This window comes from Poromitra crassiceps, assembly GCF_964638095.1.
Source record: "Poromitra crassiceps genome assembly, chromosome: 8".
Lineage (NCBI taxonomy): Eukaryota > Metazoa > Chordata > Actinopteri > Beryciformes > Melamphaidae > Poromitra > Poromitra crassiceps.
The window spans coordinates 49,525,482-49,544,074 of record NC_139629.1 but is presented as its reverse complement, the minus strand read 5'-3'; the positions used below and the strand labels follow the sequence as shown (position 1 = coordinate 49,544,074).

At 48.7% G+C, this 18,593-nt stretch overlaps 1 protein-coding gene across 1 annotated transcript in view; it reads left to right on the top strand.

Annotated features, from left to right (window-relative positions):
- Positions 1–6,174: 6,174 nt before the first annotated feature.
- The window catches only part of lgr6 (leucine-rich repeat containing G protein-coupled receptor 6), a gene marked incomplete at its 5' end in the record, with an annotated part of 65,790 nt that continues 53,371 nt past the window's right edge, over positions 6,175–18,593 (top strand). The window contains one exon of the mRNA XM_083642385.1: positions 6,175–6,392. Within this exon, the coding sequence (XP_083498511.1) occupies positions 6,175–6,392 (218 nt within the window). The remainder of the gene's footprint in view (positions 6,393–18,593) is intronic.

Sequence of the window (18,593 nt, the reverse complement as noted above, 5' to 3'; positions counted from 1 at the left end):
TGCCAGGCAAACCCCTCGCTGTCAGGTGAAAAGAAGCGGCCGGTGACTGCACATGTATCGGAGGAAGCATGGTGCTAGTCTAAGTCTCCCCGGATCAGCAGAGGGGGGCGGAGCAACGACCGGGACATCAGGGGCAACTGGCCAAGTACAATTGGGGAGAAAACAGGGAAAATCTGAAAAAAGAAGACGTCATAAGACAACTAGGGGAGAGAGGGTGTGAGACCGATGAGAGGGAGAAGGAGAGACAGAGACACATGAGAGAGAGGGAGAGAGAGAGACAGAGAGACACATGAGAGAGAGAGACAGAGAGAGAGACACATGAGGGAGAGAGAGAGAGAGACACATGAGAGAGAGAGAGAGAGAGAGAGACACATGAGAGAGAGAGACAGAGAGAGAGACACATGAGAGAGAGAGAGAGAGAGAGAGAGAGGAGAGAGACACATGAGAGAGAGAGAGAGAGAGAGAGACAGAGAGACAGAGAGAGAGACACATGAGAGAGAGAGAGAGAGAGAGAGAGAGAGATAGACACATGAGAGAGAGGGAGAGAGACAGAGAGAGACACACATGAGAGAGAGAGAGAGAGAGAGATAGACACATGAGAGAGAGAGAGAGAGAGAGAGAGAGACACATGAGAGAGAGAGAGACAGAGAGAGACACACATGAGACAGAGGGGGAGAGAGAAACAGAGAGACACATGCAGACAGGAGAGAGAGAGACACACATGAGAGAGAGAGACAGGAGAGAGAGAGACACACATGAGAGAGAGAGAGGGAGAGAGAGAGACACACATGAGAGAGAGAGAGGGAGAGAGAGACAACATGCCAGGTTTTTACAGTATGTGTGTATAGGGCTCCCTCGGGGCCAGACAATTAAACAGCATTTAAAAAGATGACAGAGCTCTGCGCCCGAGAAAGGGAGGGGCGGAGTCTGCAGGTGGATCCTGAAGGGAGGGGCGGAGCCTGCAGGTGGGTCCTGTGTATTGTATGGGTTGGTGTGTGCGTGTGATGTACATGGGTGCAGTGGAGGATCGTGCCAACGGACTCCTGTGAGCGTCACTAAGTCTGTATAGGCTACCTGGCTGTCTCTGCATGACACTAAGTCTGTATAGCTATACCTGGCTGTCTCTGCATGACACTAAGTCTGTATAGCTATACCTGGCTGTCTCTGCACGACACTAAGTCTGTGTAGCTATACCTGGCTGTCTCAGCACGACACTAAGTCTGTGTAGGCTACCTGGCTGTCTCTGCACGACACTAAGTCTGTGTAGCTATACCTGGCTGTCTCAGCATGACACTAAGTCTGTATAGCTATACCTGGCTGTCTCTGCATGACACTAAGTCTGTGTAGCTATACCTGGCTGTCTCTGCATGACACTAAGTCTGTGTAGCTATACCTGGCTGTCTCTGCATGACACTAAGTCTGTATAGCTATACCTGGCTGTCTCTGCACCACACTAAGTCTGTATAGCTATACCTGGCTGTCTCTGCACGACACTAAGTCTGTATAGCTATACCTGGCTGTCTCTGCATGACACTAAGTCTGTGTAGCTATACCTGGCTGTCTCTGCATGACACTAAGTCTGTGTAGCTATACCTGGCTGTCTCTGCATGACACTAAGTCTGTATAGCTATACCTGGCTGTCTCTGCATGACACTAAGTCTGTATAGCTATACCTGGCTGTCTCTGCATGACACTAAGTCTGTGTAGCTATACCTGGCTGTCTCTGCATGACACTAAGTCTGTGTAGCTATACCTGGCTGTCTCTGCATGACACTAAGTCTGTATAGCTATACCTGGCTGTCTCTGCATGACACTAAGTCTGTATAGCTATACCTGGCTGTCTCTGCATGACACTAAGTCTGTGTAGCTATACCTGGCTGTCTCTGCATGACACTAAGTCTGTATAGCTATACCTGGCTGTCTCTGCACCACACTAAGTCTGTATAGCTATACCTGGCTGTCTCTGCACCACACTAAGTCTGTATAGCTATACCTGGCTGTTTCAGCACCACACTAAGTCTGTATAGCTATACCTGGCTGTCTCTGCATGACACTAAGTCTGTGTAGCTATACCTGGCTGTCTCTGCACCACACTAAGTCTGTATAGGCTACCTGGCTGTCTCTGCACAACACTAAGTCTGTATAGCTATACCTGGCTGTCTCTGCATGACACTAAGTCTGTGTAGCTATACCTGGCTGTCTCTGCACAACACATCACTTGATAACACAACATTTGTCAACTGACAATAGACAGAGGGAGCAACAGAGACATTCCACTGACAAGAACAGAGAGAGAGAAAGAGAGAGAGACTTGCTATGTGAAGAACGGCTCTGAAAGAGTTTTTGTGGGGCCATAACAAAGGCCCCTCAGAAAACACAGTGGCGTAGGAATGTTAATTAATTAATGAGAAACGATTCAGCCTACAGAGAATGATGGAGAGAGAGAGAGAGAGAGAGAGAGAGAGGGGGGAGGAAGGGTAGAATTACTAAACTGGGTGCAAAAGCATTTCGCTGTGTTGTTTGCACACTTGTTCTGGGGTCCAGCACTTGCAACATTATTGATTTCTCAAGCCATTCAAAATTTCAAGAACAACTAATTGTTTTTGCATGTGTGTACAACAACGTATGATCGCTGACGGGCGAAAACCGCATATTTCCCAAATGTCAACTTTTCAGAAAGTAAGAATCTCAGCCTTGTGTTTTGGGGTTTGACCACCGTGCATTCTTGAGTTTATCCAAAGGGCTTTGAAAAGGATTCGTGAGCCCAAGGAGTTGCGGCATTTTCTCAAGCCACAGAGGACCATGTAATCTTTCAAACAAAGTTAAACGATGACAATCTGCCAACATAATCACTCTCAAATGTATTGTGATCATCCAACTTTACCATGTTTTGTAGCCAGTCTTTATTGCAATATTTCATTAGCTCCCCCCCCCACTTGCTGCATTTGATCCATAACAGTGGATCAGTCTATTGCCAGTCATTTTGCATAAAGAGACTTGAAAGGAGGTCATTGCACTATTGCTTTTATTTTAGTTTTATTTCGTTATTTATTTTTGCTATATTTAGAATACATCATTATGAATACATTGATAATAATGTATGAATGCCGATTGCCCACGGAAGCACTCCTATACTATACAACATCCTATACTTAAAGGTGTATAGCATACAAAATGTAGTTGTATGGCATGTAAAGCATAGCCTGTAAAACCATCCTGATCACAGAGACGTCAGATTCTGTTTCCTCCTGCCGATCAGTCTGGCCTCCAGCCCCGCCCCCAGTGATTTCCAGGAATTACAAAGTGAACGGGCCAATCAGGGACCTAGCTGCCTCGTAGTTGACTATGTAACTGCCAATCAGGGATGCCGCTGGCAAAACAGTATGGCGGCTCCCCACGCACCGAGCGGTAACGTTAACGTTCGAGTAAACACAGCCGTAAGTTCAGCAGTTACTGCAGAAATCGACTCAATAACAACAATTAAACAAGAACAGGTGTATGCACCAGTGGAGTTTCTCGCTGGAAAATATGTTTTTGCGTTCTATCGAGAGGATTTTGATTTGGCGATGCTGATTGGCTGAAGGAGTTTTCAGTCAAGAGTTACCTGCATCCTTCACATCCTCTATAGAGAGGCAAAGTGACCGCCTATTTCCTGCTTCAGCACTGTACCAGAGATTTTCATCCGCCATTTATTTTCCCGTACACATTTCGTAAAATGCGTATACAAATTGTTTTACTGGTTCAAACCAAACGGTACAGATATATTTAGAAACAGGAGAGATTGCATGACATTTCACAGGGACCAAAACGTTAAAAAAAATGCGTGTTTAAAGAAAATATTTTTTCGATGTTGTTTTTTTAAGTTTTGGTCCAAGTGAAATGTTCTATGGTCTCTCCCGATTATAGCGTTAGCTGAACCGTTTGGTTTCGACGAAGTTAAACTATTTTATAAGCATTTTACAAAATGTCTATGGGAAAATAAATGGCGGATGAAAAGCTCTGGTACAGTGCTGAAGCAGGAAGTGACGTTCACTTTGCCTCTCTATAATGTGGCACTTGGGCCAGCGCTTGAGGGACAACACTCTTTTGCGAGAGCACCGATTATTTGATGTCGAAGTAGGCTCAAGTCTGCAAAAGAGACAATGATGTGTTATGGTGCACTGGAGAGAGGAGCAGGAAGAGGGCTTGACTTTGGCGTAAGAGGACTCAGTGGAAAAGGAGCGGGCTAACACTGTGAATATAGCCCCGAGGCAGCTGACACTTCTTGACAAATCCTCACTCTTCTCTCTATAGACGGCAGTGTGTGCATGTGAAATGGATACGTGCGCTCACACTCTGCGCTGGTCACTCATCATCTGTTATTTTCTGGGACAGTGTGTGTGTGTGTGTGTGTGTGTGTGTGTGTGTGTGTGTGTGTGTGTGTGTGTGTGTGTGTGTGTGTGTGTGTGTGTGTGCGTGCGTGTGTGTGTGGGGTGTGTGTGTGTGTGTGCGTGTGTGTGTGTGTGTGTGTGTGTGTGTGTGCGTGCGTGCGTGTGTGTGTGTGTGTGTGTGTGTGTGTGTGTGTGTGTGTGTGTGTGTGTGTGTGTGTGTGTGTGTGCGTGCGTGTGTGTGTGGGGTGTGTGTGTGTGTGTGTGTGTGTGTGTGTGTGTGTGTGTGTGTGTGTGCGTGTGTGTGTGTGTGTGTGTGTGTGTGTGTGTGTGTGTGCGTGTGTGTGTGCGTGCGACACTGTGTGTTGCAACAAGCGCGACCCGCTCCAGCAGCGGAAACCGGAGAAGGTGCGACTTACGAGATACTGGATTCTGCTCTTTCTGGGGACCGAGGGGTGCTGAAGTGTCAGAATTCCAATTTCCTCCAAACGGTCACTCCCAGTCGCACACTCTGACCCCTCTCTGCATCTCTCTCACACGGCCCAACACACTCTGCTGTCTGCACTCTCCCTCCCCAGAGCTGTCTCTCTCTCTCTCTCTCTCTCTCTCTCTCTCTCTCTCTCTCTCTCTCTCTCTCTCTCAGCCATAAACACTGTCTCTCTCTCATAGTCTCAGTTCCATTCATAAGGTTCCACACTATGACTGTTCTTCTCCCCCCAAACTCTCCTCCTCCTCAACCTAAACACTCACCCTTCCTCTTGACATCAAGCACAAAAAGAGAGTAAGTAAGTAAATTTTATTTATATAGCACTTCTCACAGAGAAAACTCACAAAGTGCTTCACAAGTTAAAATACATACAGGATAAAATAACAACAGAAAAACAAAACAAAAAGAGGGGAAGGAAGAGGGCGAGAGAGAGAGAGAGAGAGAGAGAGAGAGAGAGAGATGAGTGTTTGAAGGGAGAGTGAGAAGAGAGAGAGAGAAACAGAGAGAGAGAGAGAGTGAGGGAGGGAGAGAGAGAGAGAGAGAGAGAGGGAAGAGTTTTGAGAGTCGTGGGCCCCTCCCACTTTCCGGAGATGCTCCGGCCCATCCCTAAATTGCGGGCCAATGAGGGTGGCTCATTCACAACTCATGCAGCTCCTTCTACAATAGGTAAGGAGAGAGAGAGAGAGAGAGAGAGAGAGAGAGAGAGAGAGAGAGAGAGAGAGAGAAAAGGAGAGAAGGTTTGTGTTTGATAGAGAGAGAGAGCAGAGTGAGAGGGAAGACAGGAGAGAGGGAAGAGAACCAGCGAGGAAGTTACAACAAAATTCACCCCTGGGAACTAAGTGGTGACTGAGGAAGACAGAGACAGAGAGAGAGAGACACACAGAGACAGACAGAGACAGAGAGAGAAAGAGAGAGACACACAGAGACAGACAGAGAGAGAGAGACAGAGAGAGAGAGACAGACAGAGAGATAGGGAAACTGAGAAAGATAAGGGCAGACAGAGAGTATTAGCCAGAGATGCAGGGGGAGAACTTGTGACAGGAGGACCCTCACATTATAGAGCTATCAGGAGATTTACATTGTGGGAGGACGTGAACTGGAAAAAGAGCCAGGAAGAGACATTCAGCAGAGACAGAGAGAGAGGGGGGGAGAGACACACAGAGAGAGACAGAGAGAGAGAGAGAAGACATAGCAGAACCTCTCCACTTGGACACAGCTGCCCTTCAAAACATCAGACAGAGAGAGAGAGAGAGAGAGAGAGTGAGAGCACACACACACATTGAGATTTCGACGCAGGTGTGGACAGCCAGAGAGAGAGACATGCTACCTGCGCTCCTGCTCCTCCTGGCTGGTGGAGGTGTGTGGGGGTCCGGGGTGTGGGGGTCTGGCAGGGTGCAGGACAGACACGGGGGGCCGGGCGCGCCGCTGTGCCCACCCCCCTGCCAGTGCGAGGAGGACGGCATCTTCGTCATGGTGGACTGCTCCGAGTTGGGACTATCGTCGGTGCCCGCCAGCCTCAGTCCGCTCACCACCTACCTGTGAGTAGCACATCAAGAGATAATCATATACGGGGATATAATTTTTAAAGGCTGCAGTAAAGTGATACAAATTTCTGAACTTGCCAGACTGTTTCTAGCTGTTCTATTATTTGCCTTTAGCCACTTAGTCATTATACAGAATAGCACGTCATCCCTATAAGATTGGGCGAAATATCGATATCAAGGTATTTTGGTCCAAACAATATTGATTGATTTTGTCCATATCACTCAGCCCTAATAGCCCAAAGGGGACGCGTGGATGATATGTGAACTCTCCTCCGGGCGTAATCTCATCTCACTTAGCCTCTCACCTTTACCTGTCATGGCGTCTCTCACCGTGCAGTAACGCAGAGCTCCCCCCCCCTCTCTCTCTCTCATCCTCTGCTCCCACCTCTCTCTCTCTTCATTCTTATCCGCTCTGACTCTTTCTTGACCCTGTCTTACAACCATTCATATTCACGTCTCCTCTCATTCTTCAGCCTATATGGGTTTGGCATGGTTCTGTGTCATTACTGCAAATATGAATTCCAGCGTGTGTGTGTGTGTGTGTGTGTGTGTGTGTAATAATGCGTGTATATTCTCACTTGGGTCAATGAGTCGAAATTGAAAAAGAAAAAAAGTCAAAGTTGGACGTGCTTTTTCAATTCACCCTGTTTGATCGTTGTCATTTTCTGAGCTTTAGATTTGGTTTGATTTGTAAAAATGCAGCAGTTGAATGAGTGGACAGCAGTTGGATATTTGACCAGGGCACACGGGCAGAGAAACAGACAGGGAGGGCCAAATGGCAACGTGTGTGTGTGTGTGTGTGTGTGTGTGAAAGAGAGAGAGAGAGAGAGAGAGAGAGAGAGAGAGAGAGAGAGAGAGAGAGAGAGAAAGAGAGCGAGCAAGAGTGTTTGTTGACCACTATGGTAATATTACTGGACCAGTGTCAAGTTTCCCAGCGCCAACTGGAGAGCCATCGTGGTGTGTGTGTGTGTGTGTGTGTGTGTGTGTGTGTGTGTGTGCGTGCGTTTTGTGTGTGTGTGTGTGTGTGTGTGTGTGTGTGTGTGTGTGTGTGTCTGTGAGCGAGTGTGTGTGTGTGCGCAGCATGCATGCGATAAAAACCATATCGGTATGTTTGTTTGTGTGTACGCACATGATTGCATGTGTCAGAGCTTTTACGAGCATTTACACCACTAGCACCTCCAGGCTTCTCGGGTGCACGAAGCAATAAGAAAAGTCATTAGGCTTAACAACACTATCAGGCAGGTCCAGTACGTGGTACCAGGTCCAGTACGTGGTACCAGGTCCAGTACGTGGTACCAGGTCCAGTACGTGGTACCAGGTCCAGTACGTTGTACTGTACTGTATGTTAGAGCAGGTCCAGTACGTTGTACTGTACTGTATGTTAGAGCAGGTCCAGTACGTTGTACTGTACTGTATGTTGGAGCAGGTCCAGTACGTGGTACTGTACTGTATGTTAGAGCAGGTCCAGTACGTGGTACTGTACTGTATGTTAGAGCAGGTCCAGTACGTGGTACTGTACTGTATGTTAGAGCGGGACAGAATTTCTGTGAGAAATTCAATATCCTTTGTATGACGCCCTGAGAATATGAATTCTTTGAGATATTTTATTCGTAAAGGCCACCAGTTATTTGCATGGCTCTTAGGTATAGCAGGTCTTAAACGCTGTGAGCTAGAGTACATGACACACAGCCTTTTCTCACTCCCTCCCGCTGATGCGGGGAGAGTTGTAGACTAGCACCATGCTTCCTCCGATACATGTGCAGTCGCCAGCCGCTTCTTTTCACCTGACAGCGAGGAGTTTCACCTGGCAGGACGTAGCACGTGTGTGGGAGGATCTTGCTATTCCCCCCCCAGTCCACCCCACACACACCCCCCCACACACACCCCTCCCCCCCGAACAGGTGCCCCACCACGACCAACCAGAGGAGGCGCTAGTGGAGCAGTGACCAGGACACATACCCTTTTAATCCAGCTTCCCACCCGCGCGGGTACATGGCCATGTGCCTGTACGGACGGACACCCCGACCAAGCCGGAGTCGAGGAGGCAACACGTACGTACGGGGGCTCGAACCTGTGACCCGTCGTGTCGGTATAGGCAGGGGATCTACCCTATACGGACGCCCCCAGAATGCATCACTCCTGCAGCTTTCACAAACGGGGCGCGTCTTTATGGGGGAACGACGGGAGCTTTAGGTTGATATCAGGAGGCCTAAGCGGTCTCTTGACACGCCCATGCCGTGGCTTCACGCCAAACATCTCATATGGCCGGGGCCGCTCGGCCTCGGAGGACAGATTACCCTCACTTTGTGATCGCTGATATTGAAGCGATAGAAGTGGAGATCCAGGAAGCAGCAGCAGAGTGTGATGGAGCAGTTGGTCACTAGGGGCTCCAGCGAGCTCAGAGGGAGTGAGAAAAGATCAACAGTTTATACAGCAAACGGCTCTAAGAGAGACACGCATAAAAACACAACGGGTGAATGATGATCGTCCTCCTCTGCCCGACGCACCGACGCACCTCCTCCTCCCTCTGCCTCTGTTGTCTTGGGAGCCTGCGAGGTGCCGGATTTCAGCGTGTGAGATGAAAGCTAAAACACATGTCGACTTTTTATGCTGATGAAATATATATACGCTCTTTGACTCCATCCAGGAATCATTCTTCTACCTATATAGACTTCAGGCACCACGATGCGGCACAGAGAACAATGAGATACGATACTACTACAATGTACGCACGCACGCACGCACACACATGGACGCACGCACACACACACACACATACGCACACACACACACGCACACACACACACACACACACACATACATACACACATACATACATACATACATACATACATACACACACACACACACACACACACATACATACATACATACACACACACACACACACACACACACACACACACACACACACACACACACATGCAAATACATATCTCAGATCTCAGAGGGATTCCTCAGGGCTTGTGTGTGTGTGTTTGTGTGATAGGGAGAATCAAGGGGGAGTTTAGGCTTGAACGGATGAAGTTCCAAAAAAACTGCAGTTCCTCGAATGGCCTCTGGAGGCTGGGGGTGCAAAAGGGAGTCAATCCCCATTCACCCACACATGTTAAAATGACAATTTCACAGCAGAGATAAACGTGTTTAGTACAGCCTGGTTCAAAAAATGCTTTTGACCTCTATAGCTATAATTTCACCTTTCGTGACAACTGTGTTCATGTGTATATCAGTGGTTCTCAAATGGGGATCCGGGGACCCCCAGGGGTCCTTGAGGGGGTTCCAGGGGGTCCCCGGGCCAAAAGGGGGGTCATTCATTTTCACTGTAATTCCATTCATAAGTAACACAGTGACTATTTTGGTCATGGGTTTTATACACGTTCTGTAATAAAACATCTAAAAGCATCAATCTTATTATCATATGGGACAAAATCCTATCAAATGGGGGTCCGTGGTCTAATCGTTGTCAGTTTAGGGGTCCTTCATGTGAAAAAATTTGAGAACTATTAGAGGATAAAAAGGACTGTGTTCGCTTGGTCTCGCTCTGTCTCCCACAGTCTTGTCTCGCTCTGTCTCCCACAGTCTTGTCTCGCTCTGTCTCCCACAGTCTTGTCTCGCGCTGTCTCCCACAGTCTTGTCTCGCGCTGTCTCCCACAGTCTTGTCTTGTACTGTCTCCCAGTCTTGTCTCGCGCTGTCTCCCACAGTCTTGTCTCGCTCTGTCTCCCACAGTCTTGTCTCGCTCTGTCTCCCACAGTCTTGTCTCGCTCTGTCTCCCACAGTCTTGTCTCGCTCTGTCTCCCACAGTCTTGTCTCGCTCTGTCTCCCACAGTCTTGTCTCGCTCTGTCTCCCACAGTCTTGTCTCGCGCTGTCTCCCACAGTCTTGTCTCGCTCTGTCTCCCACAGTCTTGTCTCGCGCTGTCTCCCACAGTCTTGTCTCGCGCTGTCTCCCACAGTCTTGTCTCGCTCTGTCTCCCACAGTCTTGTCTCACACTGTCTCCCACAGTCTTGTCTCGCTCTGTCTCCCACAGTCTTGTCTCGCTCTGTCTCCCACAGTCTTGTCTCACGCTGTCTCCCACAGTCTTGTCTCGCGCTGTCTCCCACAGTCTTGTCTCGCCCTGTCTCCCACAGTCTTGTCTCGCTCTGTCTCCCACAGTCTTGTCTCGCTCTGTCTCCCACAGTCTTGTCTCGCGCTGTGTCCCACAGTCTTGTCTCGCTCTCTCTCCCACAGTCTTGTCTCGCTCTGTCTCCCACAGTCTTGTCTCGCGCTGTCTCCTACAGTCTTGTCTCGCTCTGTCTCCCACAGTCTTGTCTCGCGCTGTCTCCCACAGTCTTGTCTCGCTCTGTCTCCCACAGTCTTGTCTCGCTCTGTCTCCCACAGTCTTGTCTCGCTCTGTCTCCCACAGTCTTGTCTCGCGCTGTCTCCCACAGTCTTGTCTCGCGCTGTCTCCCATAGTCTTGTCTCGCTCTGTCTCCCACAGTCTTGTCTCGCTCTGTCTCCCACAGTCTTGTCTCGCGCTGTCTCCCATAGTCTTGTCTCGCGCTGTCTCCCATAGTCTTGTCTCGCTCTGTCTCCCACAGTCTTGTCTCGCTCTGTCTCCCACAGTCTTGTCTCGCGCTGTCTCCCACAGTCTTGTCTCGCGCTGTCTCCCACAGTCTTGTCTCGCGCTGTCTCCCATAGTCTTGTCTCGCTCTGTCTCCCACAGTCTTGTCTCGCTCTGTCTCCCACAGTCTTGTCTCGCGCTGTCTCCCACAGTCTTGTCTCGCGCTGTCTCCCATAGTCTTGTCTCGCTCTGTCTCCCACAGTCTTGTCTCGCTCTGTCTCCCACAGTCTTGTCTCGCTCTGTCTCCCACAGTCTTGTGCGAACCAAGATGGCGGCGGCTAAAACGTCAAACTGCAGGCTTCAAAACGGGCGTCCACAAACCACTGGGTGACGTCCCATCACATCGTCCATGTCTTTTTACAGTGTATGGAGAGAATGAGAGAGAGACATTGACAGTGTATGGAGAGAATGAGAGAGAGAGAGACATTGACTGTTGAGTCTCTTATTGGCCTTTAAACTAGAACGATGACCTGAGACAGACTCCCTCGGTGGAAATGTACACTGCTGTTGACTGCCACACACACACACACGCACACACACACACGCACACACACACACACACACACACACACACACGCATACATCATTCTCCACAAACACAGGAGTAATTGTTCATTTCCCCTCGTTACCTAACAGTGGAACTGGACCAATTAGTGAGTTTGAGGGCTGATTTAGAATAGGATAAATAAACTCAGCGACCAACCGCACGCACACACACACACACACACACACACACACACACACACACACACACACACACACACACACACTGCAGACAGACAGAGGAGAGGGGAGGGGGGTATATAATATGTGGCACAACACAACAGATGCTATAAAACAAATCAACATGCCACACGCAAGCATCACAAACATCTTGTTATTTTGGCCCCGGTGAAAAACGTCATAATCAAAATACAAAACGAAATGACCCCCGGCTCTCTAACCTTCCTCCTCGCCCACCCACCCACTGCACCACCGTCGACGACGCGGGGCTCAGTCCAGCCAGAACCCGGCATGCACAGCGCCCGGGCTATATCGTTTCTCATTCCGACCCCTAGTATAAAATGTTACAACAGCGGAGAGCCGGGTCCAATCCCCTCGGCAGGATCTCTCTCTCCACAGCCAGAACCACCACCGCCCCCCCCACCCCCCCGTCCGTCCGGCCGGCCGGCCAGCGCCGTCCCGCTGGGGGTTGCGGGCTGGATTACTGTAGGCACAGGGAGGTCACGGGGATTTGGTGGGGGAACAGTCCATATTACACACAGCACATCCAACACACAACACTGTGAAAGTAGATGACATCATACACCCCGTGTCACCGGAGAGCCCTTCAAAGAGCATGGAGACGCACAACTGTACGGCAACTAGCTCATGCTATAGCGACCGCGAGGGCAATCCAGGCTAACAGCTAGCGCAGCCATGATTCAGTGCCCCCTCTCTCTCTTCTTCTGCTCTCTCTTTGACCTCTCGGACCGACCCGAGTCCGGACTGCTTTTTAAAGATAGGATCTTAATCAGCGGAGAAAAGACAACAACAACAACAGGAGAAAGTCATGTATGTCGTAGTGGCGGTGGCGGAGGTGAAGAATGCAGGGCGACGCTAGCGAAAGGAATTTGGCTGAGGTGTTCTCGCTCCGAGCAACTCGCAGCAAAAGTGGGCAGAGATTTATGACAATAATCGCTTCCGTGGGCAAAGCATGAAATGAGCTGTCATGTGAGACGCTTTGAAAGACCTGCTCTTTGATATCAGATTAGAGAGGAAAGACAGTGCCCAAGGGTGTGTGTGTGTGTGTGTGTGCGTGTGTGTGTGTGTGTGTGTGCGTGTGTGTGTGTGTGCGTGTGTGTGTGTGTGTGTGTGTGTGTGTGTGTGCGTGTGTGTGTGTGCGTGTGTGTGTGTGCGTGCGTGTGTGTGTGTGTGTGTGTGTGTGTGTGTGGAGTATGAGAACACAGAGTACAGTATATAAGTGCGTAAGTGATCTGCGCGGTTTCGCCTTTAGCTGCGAGCGAACCTGACTTGTCATAAGAGGTTCCAGCGTGACACAACCAGCGGCGTGTCCGTGACACATGTTGACTAGCAAAAAGGTATTCGTGAGCTTTTCCGGACGTCCGGGTAGTGCAAGCGGTACATTCCCTGCCTATACCAAACAACACGAGGGCCGCAGGTTCGAGCCCCGCTCCGGCTTGGTCGGTCGGGGCGTCCATACCAGGCCGCAAATTGGCAGTGTCTGCGTGGGTGAGAAGCATGGTTTAACGGTATGTGTCCTGGTCGCTGCACTAGCGCCTCCTCTGGTCGGGCAGGGGCGTCTGGTGGTCAGGGGGGAGGGGAACTGGGGGGGGGGGGGGATAGCCTGATCCTCCCCGCGTACGCGCTGTGTCCCTGTCAGTGAAACTCCTGTCAGGTGAAAAGAGGTGGCTGGAGACTGCACATGTATATCGGGAGGAAGCATGTGCTAGTCTACAACTCTCCACCAGATGGGCAGAACGGGGGTGGAGCCACGACCAGGAGAGTAGGCTATGACAGGGGGCGTGGATGAAGTGTAATTGGGGAGAAAAGGTGGGGGCGGGGCGGGGCAGGGCAGGGCGGTGAGAGAAGGTTTCCGTGTGACAACGAGCAGCTTGTCTGTGACAAATGTTGGCTAGCAAAGGTATTAGTAAGCTTTCCCCGCGTATAGACTCGTGTCTGTTTGAAGAGAAATAATTCTGTATTTATTTATTTAGGTTGGAGAATGATTGGACATGTTTATAATCTGAGCAGAACGCTTGAGGGTGTGATTCAGTTAGGCAGTCTGTTTGGAAGGTTGTCAGTTGCTTATGTTTACGCATCACAACCTTCCGTCAGCAGTCTTGTGTGTGTGTGTGTGTGTGCGTGTGTGTGTGAGAGAGGGAGAGAGAGAGAGAGAGAGAGAGCCTATGTGTGCCTGGTGCTGGTCTGTAACCGTAGTTGAGCGGTGATTAGGTGATGCTTTGTGGTAGCGGTGAGCGCGGTTGAACTTCTAACGGTGTTTTGGCCGAGGCCAGGAAACCACAGCTAGTGCATTACCAGATAGAGGAAAACCAAGGGGGCTTGTGTGTGTATGTGTCAGTGTGTGTGTGTGTGTGTGTGCGTGTGTGTGTGTGTGTGTGTGTGTGTGTGTGTGTGAAGACCACCCAGACTGCGGAGGGAATTCTGTCTAGCCAGTGGAGTCGAGGGAAGACTATAAGGAAAATGGAGGGAGGATGGAGATGGAGAACGGGGGGGGGGGGGGGGGGGGGGGCAGAAGATCGAAAAGGAGAGATGAGAAGAATGAGAAAATAGAGGAATATGTGAGAAAAGGTGTGTATTTGGGGAGATTTGGCCGGAGATCTGTCTGATGCCACCGTGCGGTGACTCTAACAGTCGTGTGCTGCGTGTCATTTAGACATTATGTTGATGGTATGATTCCTATCACGAGTGACCGGGGTGCCACTGTAAACATCATGTCTGAGACAGACTCACACAGAGGTACCAACATGAAGGACAGGGAGAGCAGTGCAGTCAGAAAGGAGATCATAGTGTGTGTGTGTGTGTGTGTGTGTTTGTGTGCGTGCGTGCGTGTGTGTGTGCGCTTGTGCGTGTGTGTGTCAGTGGAGGGTCCTCTATACAGCAGCTATCAGCCCCAGCATCAATGTCCTGGCTCCAGAAGTCTATGGTAGCCCCCCCACCCAAACTACACTCCTCTCTCTCTCCCCCCTCTCTCTCTTTATCTCCCTCTCGTCTCCTCCCTCCTCCTCACCCACCTCTTCTCCTTTCCTCACCTTTTGTCCCTCTGGGGTGGTTCAGTTAGAACAGGGCTTCTCAAAGTGTGGCCTGCTGGCCCTATCGCGGCCGCCGGGGGGACATTCTGGTGACATGATGGTGTTTGGTCCAATTCTCGATAAGGTTTGCTGTCTTTGAGAGTGAAGCGGTGGCATAATGAAACTAGATGGCCCTGATGCATCCGTCGGTACCGAGCAGAACCTCACAGTGTCACGCTAGCTTGTCAGGAAGGTGGCTAAATAACGCTCTAAATTTATGACCAAATTTTGGCGAGGTTAAAATCCATTTTCAAAGGGATCCCTATTATTCACAGCCTAATGTTGGCAGGTATGGCGCGTATTTTCTCCTCCGGAAAAACAACAACACACATTTCTCACATGATTCCCATTTGGCGTGACTTTTAATAGGCTGTTAAAGAACATTGTTTTGTTTTGGAGTGATTTTGTGTTTCCGTGTGTTTGTCTTGGGCGGCCCTCAATCCAATGTTGGGTCCCTAAATTGGACCTCAGTCAGTTAGAACCTGAGTTAGAACAAGAATCCATATGATTGTGTGTGCGTGTGTGTGTGTGTGTGTGTGTGTGTGTGTGCGCGCGCGCGCACGCATGTCTTTGAAGCAGGTGTTGAATGAAGCTGGTCGTGCAGCACTAAGTGTAAATCTGATCTATGCACTGATGAGCAATGTGCTCCTTAGCCCGTTGATACCTGATGCAGCATTTGCGTGTATATCCCTCATTTGTGCGTGTATCCTTAAAGGGATACACACACAAATGCTGCATCAGGTATCAATGGGTTAAAAAAAAGCCAAATGAATGCATGGCTCAGGGCAGCGCAGAGAAAACGGAGAGGGCTGTGAATCAAAGGCGAATGCTGAAAATGTTTTCAAGGTGTGCGGGTGTGTGTGTGTGTGTGTGTGTGGGGGGGGGGGGGGGTGTGTGTGTGTGCGCCCGCGTCTGTCGGGGGGTGGTGCTTTGGCTCCGAGCCAACTAACTGCCAATAGAGAGTCGGGGGAAGAGAGTTACGCACCTCTAATTATACGGAGAAAAGAGGAAAATTGCGACATATAGCACCATAGTTAATCTTTCACAAAAAAGGTTTTGAGAAAGAAGCATTTTACTACACAAGCGTCGTTCCTTCCTTCCAATTGCTTCCCTACAAACGTGTAGTGTTTGCCTCAACGTGCCAACCGCTTCATGCTCTCTCCTTCATTTCCCTGGAGGCCCGACAGTGAACACCAGCAGAAAAAAGCCACTTCCGCCTGCTGCAAAAGTGATATTTATGCCGGAGGGGTGCTGGAGAGAAGAGATATGGAGTTAGTGTTAGATACTGCAGTGGTTTGAAGGTATATGGAGTTAGTGTTAGATACTGCAGTGGTTTGAAGGTATAGGGAGTTAGTGTTAGATACTGCAGTGGTTTGAAGGTATATGGAGTTAGTGTTAGATACTGCAGTGGTTTGAAGGGATAGGGAGTTAGTGTTAGATACTGCAGTGGTTTGAAGGTATATGGAGTTAGTGTTAGATACTGCAGTGGTTTGAAGGTATAGGGAGTTAGTGTTAGATACTGCAGTGGTTTGAAGGGATAGGGAGTTAGTGTTAGATACTGCAGTGGTTTGAAGGGATAGGGAGTTAGTGTTAGATACTGCAGTGGTTTGAAGGGATAGGGAGTTAGTGTTAGATACTGCAGTGGTCTGAAGGTATAGGGAGTTAGTGTTAGATACTGCAGTGGTTTGAAGGTATATGGAGTTACTGTTAGATACTGCAGTGGTTTGAAGGGATAGGGAGTTAGTGTTAGATACTGCAGTGGTTTGTGGAGGGATATGGAGTTAGTGTTAGATACTGCAGTGGTTTGAAGGTATAGGGAGTTAGTGTTAGATACTGCAGTGGTTTGAAGGGATAGGGAGTTAGTGTTAGATACTGCAGTGGTTTGAAGGTATATGGAGTTAGTGTTAGATACTGCAGTGGTTTGAAGGGATAGGGAGTTAGTGTTAGATACTGCAGTGGTTTGAAGGGATAGGGAGTTAGTGTTAGATACTGCAGTGGTCTGAAGGTATAGGGAGTTAGTGTTAGATACTGCAGTGGTTTGAAGGTATATGGAGTTACTGTTAGATACTGCAGTGGTTTGAAGGGATAGGGAGTTAGTGTTAGATACTGCAGTGGTTTGAAGGGATAGGGAGTTAGTGTTAGATACTGCAGTGGTTTGAAGGGATAGGGAGTTAGTGTTAGATACTGCAGTGGTTTGAAGGTATATGGAGTTAGTGTTAGATACTGCAGTGGTTTGAAGGGATAGGGAGTTAGTGTTAGATACTGCAGTGGTTTGAAGGGATAGGGAGTTAGTGTTAGATACTGCAGTGGTTTGAAGGGATATGGAGTTAGTGTTAGATACTGCAGTGGTTTGAAGGGATAGGGAGTTAGTGTTAGATACTGCAGTGGTTTGATGGTATAGAGGGAGTTAGTGTTGGATAGGGAGTTAGTGTTAGATACTGCAGTGGTTTGAAGGGATATGGAGTTAGTGTTAGATACTGCAGTGGTTTGAAGGTATAGAGGGAGTTAGTGTTGGATAGGGAGTTAGTGTTATATACTGCAGTGGTTTGAAGGGATAGGGAGTTAGTGTTAGATACTGCAGTGGTTTGAAGGGATAGGGAGTTAGTGTTAGATACTGCAGTGGTTTGAAGGGATATGGAGTTAGTGTTAGATACTGCAGTGGTTTGAAGGGATAGGGAGTTAGTGTTAGATACTGCAGTGGTTTGAAGGTATAGAAGGAGTTAGTGTTGGATAGGGAGTTAGTGTTATATACTGCAGTGGTTTGAAGGGATAGGGAGTTAGTGTTAGATACTGCAGTGGTTTGAAGGTATAGGGAGTTAGTGTTATATACTGCAGTGGTTTGAAGGGATAGGGAGTTAGTGTTAGATACTGCAGTGGTTTGAAGGGATAGGGAGTTAGTTTTAGATACTGCAGTGGTTTGAAGGTATAGGGAGTTAGTGTTAGATACTGCAGTGGTTTGTGGAGGGATAGAGAGTTAGTGTTGCAGTGGTTTGAAGGGATAGGGAGTTACTGTTAGATACTGCAGTGGTTTGAAGGGATAGGGAGTTAGTGTTAGATACTGCAGTGGTTTGAAGGGATAGGGAGTTAGTGTTAGATACTGCAGTGGTTTGAAGGGATAGGGAGTTAGTGTTAGATACTGCAGTGGTTTGTGGAGGGATATGGAGTTAGTGTTAGATACTGCAGTGGTTTGTGGAGGGATATGGAGTTAGTGTTAGATACTGCAGTGGTTTGTGGAGGGATATGGAGTTAGTGTTAGATACTGCAGTGGTTTGTGGAGGGATATGGAGTTAGTGTTAGATACTGCAGTGGTTTGAAGGGATATGGAGTTAGTGTTAGATACTGCAGTGGTTTGTGGAGGGATATGGAGTTAGTGTTAGATACTGCAGTGGTTTGTGGAGGGATATGGAGTTAGTGTTAGATACTGCAGTGGTTTGTGGAGGGATATGGAGTTAGTGTTAGATACTGCAGTGGTTTGTGGAGGGATATGGAGTTAGTGTTAGATACTGCAGTGGTTTGAAGGGATATGGAGTTAGTGTTAGATACTGCAGTGGTTTGAAGGGATATGGAGTTAGTGTTAGATACTGCAGTGGTTTGAAGGGATATGGAGTTAGTGTTAGATACTGCAGTGGTTTGAAGGGATAGGGAGTTAGTGTTAGATACTGCAGTGGTTTGAAGGTATAGGGAGTTAGTGTTAGATACTGCAGTGGTTTGAAGGGATAGGGAGTTAGTGTTAGATACTGCAGTGGTTTGAAGGTGTAGGGA